Below are 12,972 nucleotides of genomic sequence, written 5' to 3'. Positions count from 1 at the left end.
GTTTTGAAGACATTCTAAGAGCCTTCCCAGGTGGTGGTGTAGCTGATTTTTTACACACTGAAATAGTTGCTGGTACATAAGGAGAAGAGCCACTCTCCATGGTGGTCGAGATTGGTTTCTTTAGCCATGCAGAGCATTGCTAGCAGCTGTGAAACATCAGTCTGCAGTGACAGGCAGGCTGAGATCCTGTCTGAAAACTTACCAGATGACAAAGCAGAGCTGGGACTCTGAGCTTTGTTCTCCTTTCTCAGCAAGTAGTTGAGCTAGAGTGCTTTAAACATTCTTACACTGCTGCTATGAGGATGGGGTCATAGCTTGTCTGCTGTTAGATACAATGTTCTGAAATTATCCTAATTATTCATTATTATTGTGAAATGAACATACAAGTCAATATATGGCACTTACATGTAGCATTTCTAGGCAAGCTGTTTAGTGGGGCTAATGGACTTCAGTCCAAAGATGGATTTTAGTGTTGTCCCTGCTGCTGCATAGCTTATTTCAGAAGATACATGGACAAAGTGAAATAATGAATTCTGAAACCATGGGATTGAGAATATGGTCATCTTTCAGGGTGAAAGTATCATATAGCTCATACAAACATTAAAAAAAAAAAAAAGGAAAATTTTGATTTTTAATTCAGTAAAGTAGCCAGAACAGCAGTTGGATAGAAAAAATGCAGCAATACCAGGGAAACAGTCCCTTCCTCTAAAGAATTGCAGTACTTTGCCTGTGATGGAAGGGAGGAATTAAGGGAGAAGGGCTTGAATCTGATAGAGTGGAAATGGTAGATTAAGAAAAATTACATGTATTTTAGCAGCTCCCTCAAGAGCCTTTGAATGGATATGCAGGTTCTTTTCATTTTTTTTCCCTTTGTTTCCTCCTTCTCCTGTCAATCTGAGCCATTCTGTGAGTGAACCTAAGATTTTTGACTTAAGACAAAATCACTAGCAACCTAGTTGTCATTCTCTTTGAGACAGTGGCATTAACTGGAGGCTTGGTTCTGTGGGTCAGAGCTGATAACAAGAGCCTGTATTTCTGAGTCACAGGATGAGTTCTGTCTAGTTTAAGGAATAAAACTGCTGCTGGGATTGTTACACAAGGGTGAGAATAAGTTTCTGAAAGTGGGGGAGGGCACAGTGGGGACAATGTCTTCACAGCTTGACAGTGATGTAGAATCACATTGATCCAAAAATAAAGCTTTTTTGTGTAAATCTAAATGAAGATGGTTTCAGAAGTAACCTGACCTTTATTACCTGCTTCATCTTTATAAAAGACATGGTTCAAATCTGGCCTTGTGCATTTATTTTTCCTATTACTTCCAAATCTTTGAAGAGACCTGTTTTGCCTTTTGGGAAGGAGTTTGCTTGTGAAGTCTGAAAACTGTAAAACTGCAATAAAGTAAATCTATGCACAGTGGCAGGTCTTCTCCTGTTAAGTTTCTTTGCATTTGACCTCAGAAATGCTCTGATAACCAAACTAAAATCTGATCCTATGCTTCTTTAACCCATATCTTTTGTACAAATTGCTTTTATAGAGAAGATCATCTTCGTGCTGGAGTTTGGCCCAAAAATGAACTGAGAATTCTAGTTCTAAACATCAGGACTGTGTACAGGTTCCTTATTCTGAGTTATATCTGTACTCAGGCTACCTGTGGGATACTGCTGCTTCTTGTCCAAAACTCCAAGCCTGCAAAATTGGTTAAGGCTGTGGTTTACTGTTCACAATTTGGGGAGAAACTGGCTGCAAGCCAAGAAATTTTATTTCACAGGTTTTGAGGTTTTGAATCCCTCACTTATTACTCACTAGAATAAAAGAGAGATCACACAAACTTGTGGCTCCCTGGTGTCCTCCTAAATTAGTTGATTGCACTATATTGGGGATTTTAGCTTGAGAAAGGGGAGAGTAAAGGGTGAGTCTCACGTTTGAATTAGCTGAGTGCTCTTAAATAATGGCTTTAATAATCCTAAGGTAGCTTGTCCTCTGCTTGGAAGCATGCCCACACACTTGAGAAAAATGTTCTTTGGAAGTCTATGTTCCTGTAAGTGTGTTAAAGCAACAACTTTTCACAAGTAGTGAAGCAAATTTACATGATGAAGTTCACTTACAGCTCAGCTTTATTCTCTGGTCTTTATAGCTGCTGCTTGTTCAAATAACATGTAGTGTCTCTGCATGGACACCAAAGTCCTGAGGAGTTTTGCCATCAAAGTGGTGAAGTATAATGGCTCAGTTTTCAACTGCCTTGTCTTCCATGCAGCAGTGCTAGGAAGGTGTTTTTTCTCCCCAGAAAGATTTGCCCAGCTTACAGAAGGGAGTCAGGTATTTTAAGTGGTAATTACCAGAAGGGCTTAGTTCAACCTGCAAAGTTCAAATCTGAATCTGGATCTGAACTTTCCCAGAGGCAGGGGGTGGTTTTGGACATTGTATTGGTTTGACCTATTGTAGTGCAAGCTCTGAAATGCAGGTCCAGATGCGGACCCAAGTATGAGACATTCAGGGTCACTTTTACTTGACACATAATTGAAGCAATATAAAACTGAATGTCATGTTGGGGAACCAATGGTGTGTCTACACCATTATGTTTGAAGGGTAATACTTGCTATGTCTTTATTTTTTAAAGGGAGCTGTTTAAAGGCTGCAAATAATGAGAGGTTAGAGGGGAGGTTTCTTTCGGCTAATTACTGTAGAACTGCCTTTAGAACTTATGCAGTAAATAAGGACTTTGGATTTCAGAGAGATTCTGTCTGAATCTCAAGATTCAATAGTTTTAAAGCCACTGAACCCCAGAGACTAGAGCATTGCTATTAATGAGTGCTGCTCCAGACCGCTTTTGACACGTTTGCTTTTGAAGGACCAGGCCCAGGAAGAGGGAGCTCTTTGTTTGTGGTCAGAATAAACTCATTGTACACCCAGACAATTAACTCTTCAATCGACTTGCCAGCCTCTGTAAAGCACTCCACTCCCCTCTCTGTCTACCTCCAGTTCTATTCAGACACTTAAGCACACCAGTGTTTTTTGTTTATTATTCTGAAGAAGTCCTTCACAAGAATAGTCGGAGCAGATCAACATTGTCCTCCCAGCAGCATTTATCTCCGCCTGGCAGTGAGTGTGTCAATCAGGAATCAAAAAGCCAAACAGAGGAGGCTTTGAATTGTGTCACAGGGGTCAGAGTTACTTCCAGCTGTCTGTGCATGGGATAGGCTTCCTTGCAGGGTGAAGAATTGTGCTGCCAAACAAACACTGACTACATTGGACCACAAAGTCCTTGGGGCTTGAGTGGCTTTTTTCATGTTGATGCACCTGCGAGGGAGATGAGAGAAGGAAGTGGGGGGAGCTAATGCCTTCCAGAAGGCATGGGGAAAGGCTCCTTTTCCTATCTTGTTGATATCTGGAATGCAGTGCTGGAGTAAAGGCTGCCTGCATCCATCTGGCATACAGAATAGTTGATGTAGGAAGAGAAAAATTACTGCAGTGTCAATGCAAATCAACCTTTGCAGTTAGGAGCTCATTAAGCCCCACAGAGCCCTTGCACATTTAGCACTTAGGCATATTTCCCCCTTTTAAGCAAAACTTCACTTGTCTGTATCCAAGTGTTTGGGGGCTGTTATATCCAAAGGCAGCACATTGCTAAAATTAAAGCAATAAAGAGTGAGAACATAGCTTTTGCTGATTTGGTTTAAAAAGTTGGTTTTTTTTTCTTAACAGCTGTGGGATCTCCATGCGTAGAACTGGTTGGACTTAATGATCTTAGGGGTCATTTTTCAACTGATGATTCTATGGACAAGAGTGTGAAAACTTAGCAGGGAAGTCTATCTGCACTGGTGTGTTTCTGTTTCAGCTGCTTGCAAAAACTGATCTTGATTGGCTGGGTTGTAAGATATTTTTTTTGTGTGAATGCTAACTTTCTGCACTTATATTGGCAATATATATCTGTACAGAAAAGTTTCACAGACTATAAAATTAATTATGACTTGCTCAAATTGTTTCATTTAATGTAGGGAAGGATTGTGGTTGAGGCAACAATTTGCTCCTCCCCTGTGATACTAGAAGGGACATGTAGTGTAAAACACAAGTTGGTGTTTTTTTTTTTTTTTTTTTTTTTAATACTTAAAATACCCTGGATCTTGGGGTAATACATAGAAATGTCAAAGTCAAAATATTGACAAAACTCAAGATTCAGAAACTGCGTGGATAAAAGGAGCCTGATTGTCCTGGTGGGTCTTTGTACATCTGACCAGAGTTACTAAAAGCTGCAGTAATATTAGGGTATGTATAACTTAAGTCCCTCAGCAGTACTGAAGCCAGGGAAAGCCCTTCTCCCTTTCTGTTGGCTCGACAAATTTGTTAAAGGTGGACTTTGCTGCATCAACAGGACCTGCTAAGAGTTCACTCATTGTCCTGGCTCTCTGCTCTAAGTTGCCTATTTAGCTTCAGCTGTGCTCTTTAATGACTCAGCCAAAACCAGATGATGGGAAGTGAAGGAGCCACTTGACACTGGAAGAAGGCTGCCTCTTCCCAGAGCAGAGCTATGCACTTAAAATTGTCATCTGCTTATTCTATCAGTCTGACTCAAGTCTGGGGACTTGGTGTTCAAGCTATAGACTTACAAAAAAGGCTAGTTTTTGTATAAAGCCTGGATTATTGACTCCATAAACACCTGTGCTCTTCAAAATGGAAGAAATGTTTGCAGAATGCCTCATGGATTCCAGTCAGAACACAACATTAGCCTCCCACATCACATCTCCTACCCAGGCAAAATATACTCACTGCACAAGTCATCTGAATACTTGCAGCATCACATTAGCAGACCTATGTGCTTCTTCAGCAACATCAACTTCCAGTACATCACTTTTATCTCCTAACTTTTCCCCTTTCTACAGCTTCCATTAGATGTCTTGAGAATGGTAATTCACAGCAGCAGGCAGTTACTTCACATTTTTCCATAGTAATTAATGCTTTTTTATGTCAAGGAGTTTACTTTTCTCCTGACATAATTTAAGTTGCTCATGGCCTTAGTGCTTGTCATTGAGAGTAAAATGATCACTTTAACAGGTGTCCTTTGCATGAGCTGGATCTCCTCCTGCCTCAACCCCAGTGTACACTAAAGTCATTGCAGGTGTGAGTGCTTGGATAAGACATGGGGACGGGTGTTCTAGTGAGAGCATAAAGAGTTTTTGCTCAACACTAGTAGTAGATCAGGACCTGCAAGTAATTGTCCCTGTTTTGAGTCATTGTCAGTCAAATGGAATAAAAAACTGTTCTTGCTTGTGAACTTCTGACAGTAGTAGAGCAAGGGGAATTCTGGTTTATGTCCAGGTATCTTAATGTGAAAATGGCTTGGGGACTCTCATTTAGACTTGCCTGTTTCACTCTTATCCTGTGGCAAGAAAAAAATACCATTTTAAAATCGACAGCAATTGAGCCAGAAAAATCTACTTAACTTTTGCAAGTGTACCTAGGAAAAGGGCACTTCCTGGAGGAGTTTTATAGCTTTAAAATGTCCCATGACCAGGTATTCTGCTAAGTGATACTGTCTGTAGTTAGTGGTCTTGGAAAAAGAGAATGGGTATTCATGCTGGGTTGTAAAACTTGGAAGAGAAGTGTGCCAGTGAACTCCTTCTCAAGGCTCTGAAAATATTCTGCAACCAAGAGATGTGGTTCTGAATTACATGAGTTCCTGATCTGGAAGCATTGCTATCTAGAGGGATTAGGAAGTAACACTTGATCTCTTTAATCTCTGTGACATGCTGTGTGTAAGGAACTATTGCAGTGGCATGCCTCTTTTGAAAGTGTGGAATTTGACAGCTCTTTGAAGAAAGAAAGAGTCTGTACCCAGTGAACATACTTCATTACCTTTGTACCCAAAGTAACAGTATTCTGTACTTCTCATATCTCAGGAGACCTTAAGCCTCTGGAATAGTTCAGGGTTTTGTTCTACATTGAAATATTTATTTAAGTAATACAAAATGCTTTTTCAAAACTTTCAGGTATGTAAAATAGAACTTATGCCTTGTTTGTGAGGAGCAAACAGGCCAGTGGAACAAATGTTCAGTGTGACAAACAGAGTACTGAGCCAGAGGAAAAATCAAATAAGAGCAGGCAAGTACTAGGGTGTTTTTTCTGCTGAAAAGGAACAGCAGTGAAACTTGACATCAGCTAATTTGGAACACTGAGACTTACTGAGAATTCTCCAGTTTAAGAAAAAAATTTGGTAGTTTCAGAGTAAGAAGTTGGCAGCTGGGAAGTGAGCATGGTGTTTTTAATGAAGTGCAATTTTTGTCTTTTATGTGACTATTTCATGACCTTTAAAAAATAATCAGAAATATCCCTGGCTTTTGATTTTTCAAATATGGTGAATGTAATTAAAGGGCTCTTGTCTATTGCATTTTTTCTTGTATGTGTGATGAAAGAACTGTACTTGCTTGAACAACAGTGGAGTAATTATACTTCTCTCTGTTTGCAAAACCCTTAATACTGTGCTGGGTGCTGCTACAATGGGGACTTAGTGACAATTTGGCCTTAGTAATACAGTAAGGAAATGATTTTGTAATTCATTGAGCCATTTTACTGAGACTATCTTAAACAGTAGCTTTGAACTGAGGGGTTTGTTTAATACTCTCCAGTAGCTTAATGGCTAACTTCATACAAAAGCTGCTGCAAAATTCTTTCTTTGAGAAGAATGTATTTGGCAAATTGTAATTGCTGCTGTGTTCATTGCACATACATGAATGTGAAAGAATGCTCCTGAACCTGGAACATCCTGTGTTCTGCCAGATTTCAAATAATGATTTGAATCAAGTGCTGTGGCTCAGATCCACTTCTAATTTCCCCCCATTGTTGGCTTCCAGGTTGCTGCTTTAAATCTGAAAAGAAATTTTGTAATTACTTGGTGCAGAAGCATTCATGAGAGCAATAAGAAAAAGCTTATTATTGCAATGGTCTTTTTTTAACATCAGGTCTCTTCCTATTTTGTAGGACTTAAAAATTACTCACTTTTCTAGTTGTTCTGTGAGTGTCTTCAGCAGTTTTGGGTTGGTTTCTCAATCTGTAAAGTCTGGCATGCTAATTAAATTATGTTCACTGCTTTGTTACAGTGTAAAATGCCATCCTAAATAAAAAACAAGCCATGGCTGGGGCTCTTGGAGTCTTGCAGAAGCAGAGCAACCTATTCTAACATAAAAAGTGAAGATCAGGTATTAACTTCTATCCAAAGAGTTTTTAAAGGGCAAAACTCCCCTCCTTGTAATTTAAGTAATATTCAGGAAATTTTTCCAAGCCAGTTGCTCAAACTTAAAAAAAAAAAAAAAAAAAATATACTGCTTATCCAGGTTACTGGTAATGCCTAATAACAGGAAAGCTCAGAACAAGAGCTGGCTGAGGAATGGTAAGTATTTTTTCTTCCAAGTATTTTTTGTTACACTTGCAGTTTAGCATAAAACCAAATACAGTGATGAAGAGGAAAATGATAACAGGGTGTCTCTCTCATTTCTGTCAATATCCTTTACTTCAGTATATCTCTGAGGCTGAAATGGAATTATCAGCATGTTTTTGTTTTCTGTTAATGAGATTACTTTGTGTGAAAATGCATAAAATAAATGAACTGTGTTCAAGCTTTTCCTCCCTTTAAAAAACTGCAAATACAGGTGTGGGTGGAAAAAGTTTACAAGTTTGTTTTCCATCTCTGCCCTTGCCCTTCCCCTGGTCTCTTACTTCTGTAAATGGAGCTGATATACAAGAGAAGGCTAAGGGTAGTTATTGCTTCCTCTAGGGATGACTGTCCAAAGAGTGTTTGCCCTGTGCATCTGATGGTCGTGGAGATAGAGGCAAGCCTGGCTTTTCTGGCATTCACTCCTCCCTTCAACAGATTTTCACTCTGCAACTTTACATTTTAGGTTACTCTCTGCTTTGCTGCCTAGTGTCATTCTTGGCAATAACACATGCGAAGAGTAGTTCTAGAAACTGAAGGTTTTAAGTCACTATATTTCAAACAGGAAAAAAAGCCCAATTCTAGGTGTAGTAGGCTGACCCTAGCATAAGTACTAGGCACCCACCAAAGCTGCTCTATCAGTCTGCTCTGGAACTGGATAGGGGATAAAAGGTACCAAAGGTTTGAGAGTTCAGATGAGGTCCAGGAGAGATCACTCACCAAATACTGGCGTGGGGAAGACAGGCTCAATAAACCTAAACCTAATGTAAGAGAAATTATTTTCCCACAATTTTGCCATTGGAAGACATTGCCACCACATTGCAATTAGAGAACACCTTGATGCAGTCATTGTGAAAAAAAAAAGATTTGCTATTGACCATCCCTTTCTAACAGCTCTGCAGTAAATGCTGGTGCCAATTCTACACAGGTAAGTTTCAGAAGAAGAATTTTTCTTTTTGAACAAAAGGAATGAGGAGAAAGATGCAATAGGACAGCAATCTACAGAACCTTTGCTGTCTTGGGAAATGTGTAAAACTAAACTGACCTGAAACTAAAAAGGCAATTAATTGCCTTCTGGGGAGACTACCAGGTGATGAACAGTGGTTTGAGGAGGGAGGGGAGAGGCTTTTTAACTGTACCAAAAGGGCTTGATGCATCTTTTATGTTAAATGTTGCTGCTTTTTGCACAAAATGGTTTTGTTCTGTCTGTCTTCTCTCTCTTCTGGGCTTGGCCGGGCCATGTACAAATCCCAATCATTCAACAGTACTGGAGAGTAGATAGTATTTACCTCAATAATGGTAGTCTCTTTTCGGTTCTTTCTAACCCTCAATTCAGATGATGGATCGAAGCCAACGCCCACCATGGAAACCCAGCCTATCTTCGATGGAGAAGGTAAGAACATCCCTTAAAATAACAACAAACTCTACTTCCCTCTCCCTTTTCTCTAGGATTTATGGTTCAGATGGTTTCTTTATCCTGCTAAGCAGACAAGCCAGTGAATCTCTTAAGTTATCCAAGTTTTAGAGTACCCTTGGGACCTCGGGCATTTTCCCTAATCCTTTTACATCCCCCCACTTTTCTGGAATCCAACAATAATACCAGTTGATCAGACTCTTGGTGTAATCTCAGAGGAAAAGCAGATGCATCAAATCAGAAGTGGCCACTTCCCTTAGCCTGTCCTTACCCCCATTACTATCCCACTGTCATTATACTAATCCTGGGAGTTTCATAACCTCTGCAGTGTGTTACAGCTTCACAAAAGGAAGGGTAATGCTAAACCACAGCTTGTGAATGTTGACTTGGAAGAAAATTGCTGGGAGGTTTCTTTATTTAGCAAATGCTTTCATTGACGCACATAGTATTTAAGCAAATGAAGTCATTGTCCTGGGCCCACTTAATTCATGGCCCACCCAGGCAGTTTCCTTCTCAAATAGGCAATCTTGCAATTGTATTATTTTGGAGAGGGTATGTAGGACCTTAGCCTATTGGAAGATTTAAACAAGGATAAAATGGCTGTCATCACAGAGGGTTCAAGCCTTTTACACATACAAACATAAATACCAGTGAGAATAGTGCTCCTTTGGTAGTGAATGGGCCTAATAGCAGCTGCTTATATCTTCCATATTGCTTGGAAGTAGTGCCTGTTTTCTACAGGTTTAAACTCACACCATTATAGTGAAGCTATGGGCTGAAGTATGAACCATTCTGTGACCCATCTGAAACTGTAAAGCATAAGGCAATTGGGGAAAGCCTATGCATTTTCATAGGGAACTGCTGTACTTCATGCATTTTTTAACCTGGATCAAAGGCAGAAATGGAGACTACTGAGCAAGAGTAGAAGGTATTTTTCCTGTCTTCTTGCAGAAATGGGTGCTGTGGTGGGGTTCTGCTATTGCTAAAATAAGCTTATTTAACAGCAAGATGCTGTAGTCCTATCACTTCGTATTTAGTGATCGTAGATTGTAACAATCTTCTTGTGAGCTTTAAGAAACAGCAAAGCTCTCAGGGAAAAAACACTCTCAGATAAAGAAAGGAGACTGAAGCCATGCTGGCTCTCTCTTGTTTATATCAAAAGAAGGTTCCTCCTGGCAGTAAGTTGATCTTGTATTAAATTACTGTTGGCAATCACAAACTTCTGACCTTTAAGTTTTCCCCTGAGAGGATACGCATGGATATTTTAAGGAAAGAATGTGCTAATAGAATACAGGAGTGAGATGATGTGGTTAATACAGCCTGTCCAGAAGCTCCTTCTAGGAGAGTTTCAATGTTTTCATCATTCAAATGGAACTGGACAAAGTTCTGGAAGTTGTGTAGTGAACATACCTTTTCTGGTTCCTCTGGTGACAGGCAGAATCTAAAAAAAAGGTGTTATCCTGCCTTCTATGAAAAACATTTTCAATCAAAAACCTTCACATTGTTTTGTAGGTGAACTCCAGTCTGATAAATGGGCTTGGGCTGAGTGATAAAAGACTGGCTCTCCAAAACACAACAATATATTATTCAAGACCTTATCTCCTAGACTTTGAGAGAGCATGTCTAGTGCAATGGTCCTTGTTGTATTAGCAGTGGTCCTTATGACTCCAGAGAGCAGATGGACAGGCAGGTTAATCAGGCTATGCATTGATGAATAATCTCTTCCAAGTTTGTCACTCTATATTTTGTCATCTCTATTAGTAAAATAGGACTAAGTAGATATCAGTGGTGGCTGTAACAATAAACACTTAATGGTGATTCTTGGGATGTCCTGTGCTGCACCAGGAGTTGGACTTCAATGGTTCTTGTGGCTCCCTTCCAGCTCAGGATATTCTGTGATTCTAAAGTCCTGAGGAACCTGGTCTCTTCTTGAAGCTGACCCTGTCTGGAGCAGAAGGTTGGACCAGACACCTCAGGATGCCATTCTGAACAATCCCTTGATCCTGTCTGAACAAATAGGTTGTGATACTTCACTAGAAGTATCCCAGTGTCTTGGGTAGGTCTTCCTGAGTAATGGCTTGTACTTGGTCTCTGACACAAATGGCAGAAAAGGTCAGAAGAGTTATGCATTCACCTGTCAGATCTGAAATCTTCATAGATGTTCAAAGGCATCAGAGGTCAGATCCCATTCCACTTCACTGAATTTGAGAACTGATGGGTTCCTGTAAGACTATGTATTCAAAATCAGGCAGCCAGGGTGGAGCTGATATCAACATGAATGGACAATGACAATGTAGATTATTTTTCATGTTTTGCCTTTGGTTGTCTACCTTCCATACACAAGAGGCTGACTTTTTTCAAAGGGTGTTACATACACTCAGCTTCCCCTGAAATGTGTGATACCTCTTGGACTTCAACATCTCTAAGATGAAGGTTCACCTTTCTCATGTTTTCATCTACATTAGAGAATAATGAAAATTCACATTTCATGCATAAATTCCCCTCCCACTCCCTACCATCTTCCCTGAGGGCATAACAGAGCAGTGCCAGAGATAATGTAAATCAGATAACTTAAACTCTCCCATCCAAAGTTTGAATCATAACACAGCCATCTCTCTAAAAATTATTTCATATTATTATAATGCAGATCTTAGAGATTTTTATAGTGAATCTTTTTTTAGGACAAGATTCTCCTCTGCTGAAGAATCTTTTATTAATGTTCTTTGTATAGTTTTAAAAAGTTATATTCCCTCCTGCACTTCTAGGCTCTGTTACTTTGTTTTCACCATCTATTTAGCTTCCAGGTGCAAGGTGTAATAATTTCCTGAAGATATCTTCTTTAAACATCCTTTCTTTTTTGCAAACTTCCTGAAGATATCTTCTTTAAACGTCCCTTCTTTTTTCAAACTTCACCTATTAATTCAGTGGGAATTGACTCTTTCCACCTATCTGTTGTTCACAGGTGTTTGTAATTAAAAAAGATGTCCAGGTTACCTGGATTGAAAATATATTTTTATGATAGATTCCAAGGAATTGCTTTCCTTTTCTTTCTCTTGTTTTTCACAGACTTCATTTTTGTGCACCTTTCAACCTCCCTGAAAGATGCACACCATTGTATTTCTAAAGGCCTTTATCCATTCTTCAGCATCTATTGACTTTGAATTTCCCTCCTTTTTCAGCTGTAGACATATCTGGTCCACATGGTGTAGATTCAGAGCTAAATTTCATCCCAGATTTAGGAGTTTAAGCCCCTTTTGGGGAGAACTACTTCAAATTAAATGTTTGCTAAGAGCTAAGAAGGGGAGAAGCACAAAAGTAGAAATAGTCCATAAACCAAAGCATGTAGGTATATGTATTTATAGAAGCATATGATGGCTGAATGTTGATAAAATATTGTCATGAAACTGGCAGATAAGGCAATTTTTGTTATTCCAGCAGCAGTAAAAGTTTGTTTAACAGTGTTCAACCTATAGTTCCTTGTGAAAAAAATGCCCTGAACACAATTTCTATAATGCATCCAATCCATGTGACTGAAAATATTTAGGAAGGAGAAATTAATTTTATTTTTTTTTCATGTTCTTGTAATTTATAATCAGTTTCTCTTTACCAGCTTCTCACTTTGATGAGCAGATCCATGTAAATGTCAACAAAGAAGCAGGAAAACTCATATGAAAAGTTCTTAGAGGAACTTGAGAAAAACCTCAGGATGTACTATTCAAGTTGTGTTCATGTGGAAACAGAAATTTTTTCAGAAAATATCAATCCTGAAAATGTCACTTGAGGTGCTCTAGCCCATGGTAGCAACTGCTTTGCTCAGTTCTAATCAAATTCTGGGGTTATGTCATTTCTGTGGCTTAGGGCAGGTTCAGATATGTTTTGAAGTTGATTATGACACCTCAGAGGAGGTGCTCTAAGCACAGAATTTCTGTTTGGATGTCTTGGTTAGTGCATCAGACATGCTTTTCTAACCAGAACCTATTTCTTTAACAGACTTCCTTTCAAGTCTTTCCAGAAATATCTTCATGTCTCTGCCTCTTTATTTCGGATTTTGTTGTTGCTTGTTTTAGGGAGCTGGCTGTGGCCAGACCTTCTTGGGCTGTTAAAACAATATTTAAGGTCTGGATTGACTGTTTAA

General features: G+C 39.3%; 1 protein-coding gene across 4 annotated transcripts in view; it reads left to right on the top strand.

Annotated features, from left to right (window-relative positions):
• SMOC1 (SPARC related modular calcium binding 1) overlaps positions 1-12,972 on the top strand; it is a 126,612-nt gene that overhangs the window by 72,694 nt on the left and 40,946 nt on the right. For 2 of the 4 annotated variants that reach the window (XM_056493698.1, XM_056493697.1), the window contains exon 6: positions 8,760-8,816. In XM_056493698.1, the coding sequence (XP_056349673.1) occupies positions 8,760-8,816 (57 nt within the window). Of the gene's footprint in view, positions 1-8,726; positions 8,817-12,972 lie in introns of all 4 variants that reach the window. The other 2 variants (XM_056493696.1, XM_056493694.1) reach the window with 1 other exon arrangement.

The sequence above is a fragment of the Oenanthe melanoleuca genome, chromosome 5 (genome assembly GCF_029582105.1).
Source record: "Oenanthe melanoleuca isolate GR-GAL-2019-014 chromosome 5, OMel1.0, whole genome shotgun sequence".
In the NCBI taxonomy this organism is placed as follows: domain Eukaryota; kingdom Metazoa; phylum Chordata; class Aves; order Passeriformes; family Muscicapidae; genus Oenanthe; species Oenanthe melanoleuca.
This window is presented reverse-complemented; position numbering and strand designations above follow the sequence as displayed.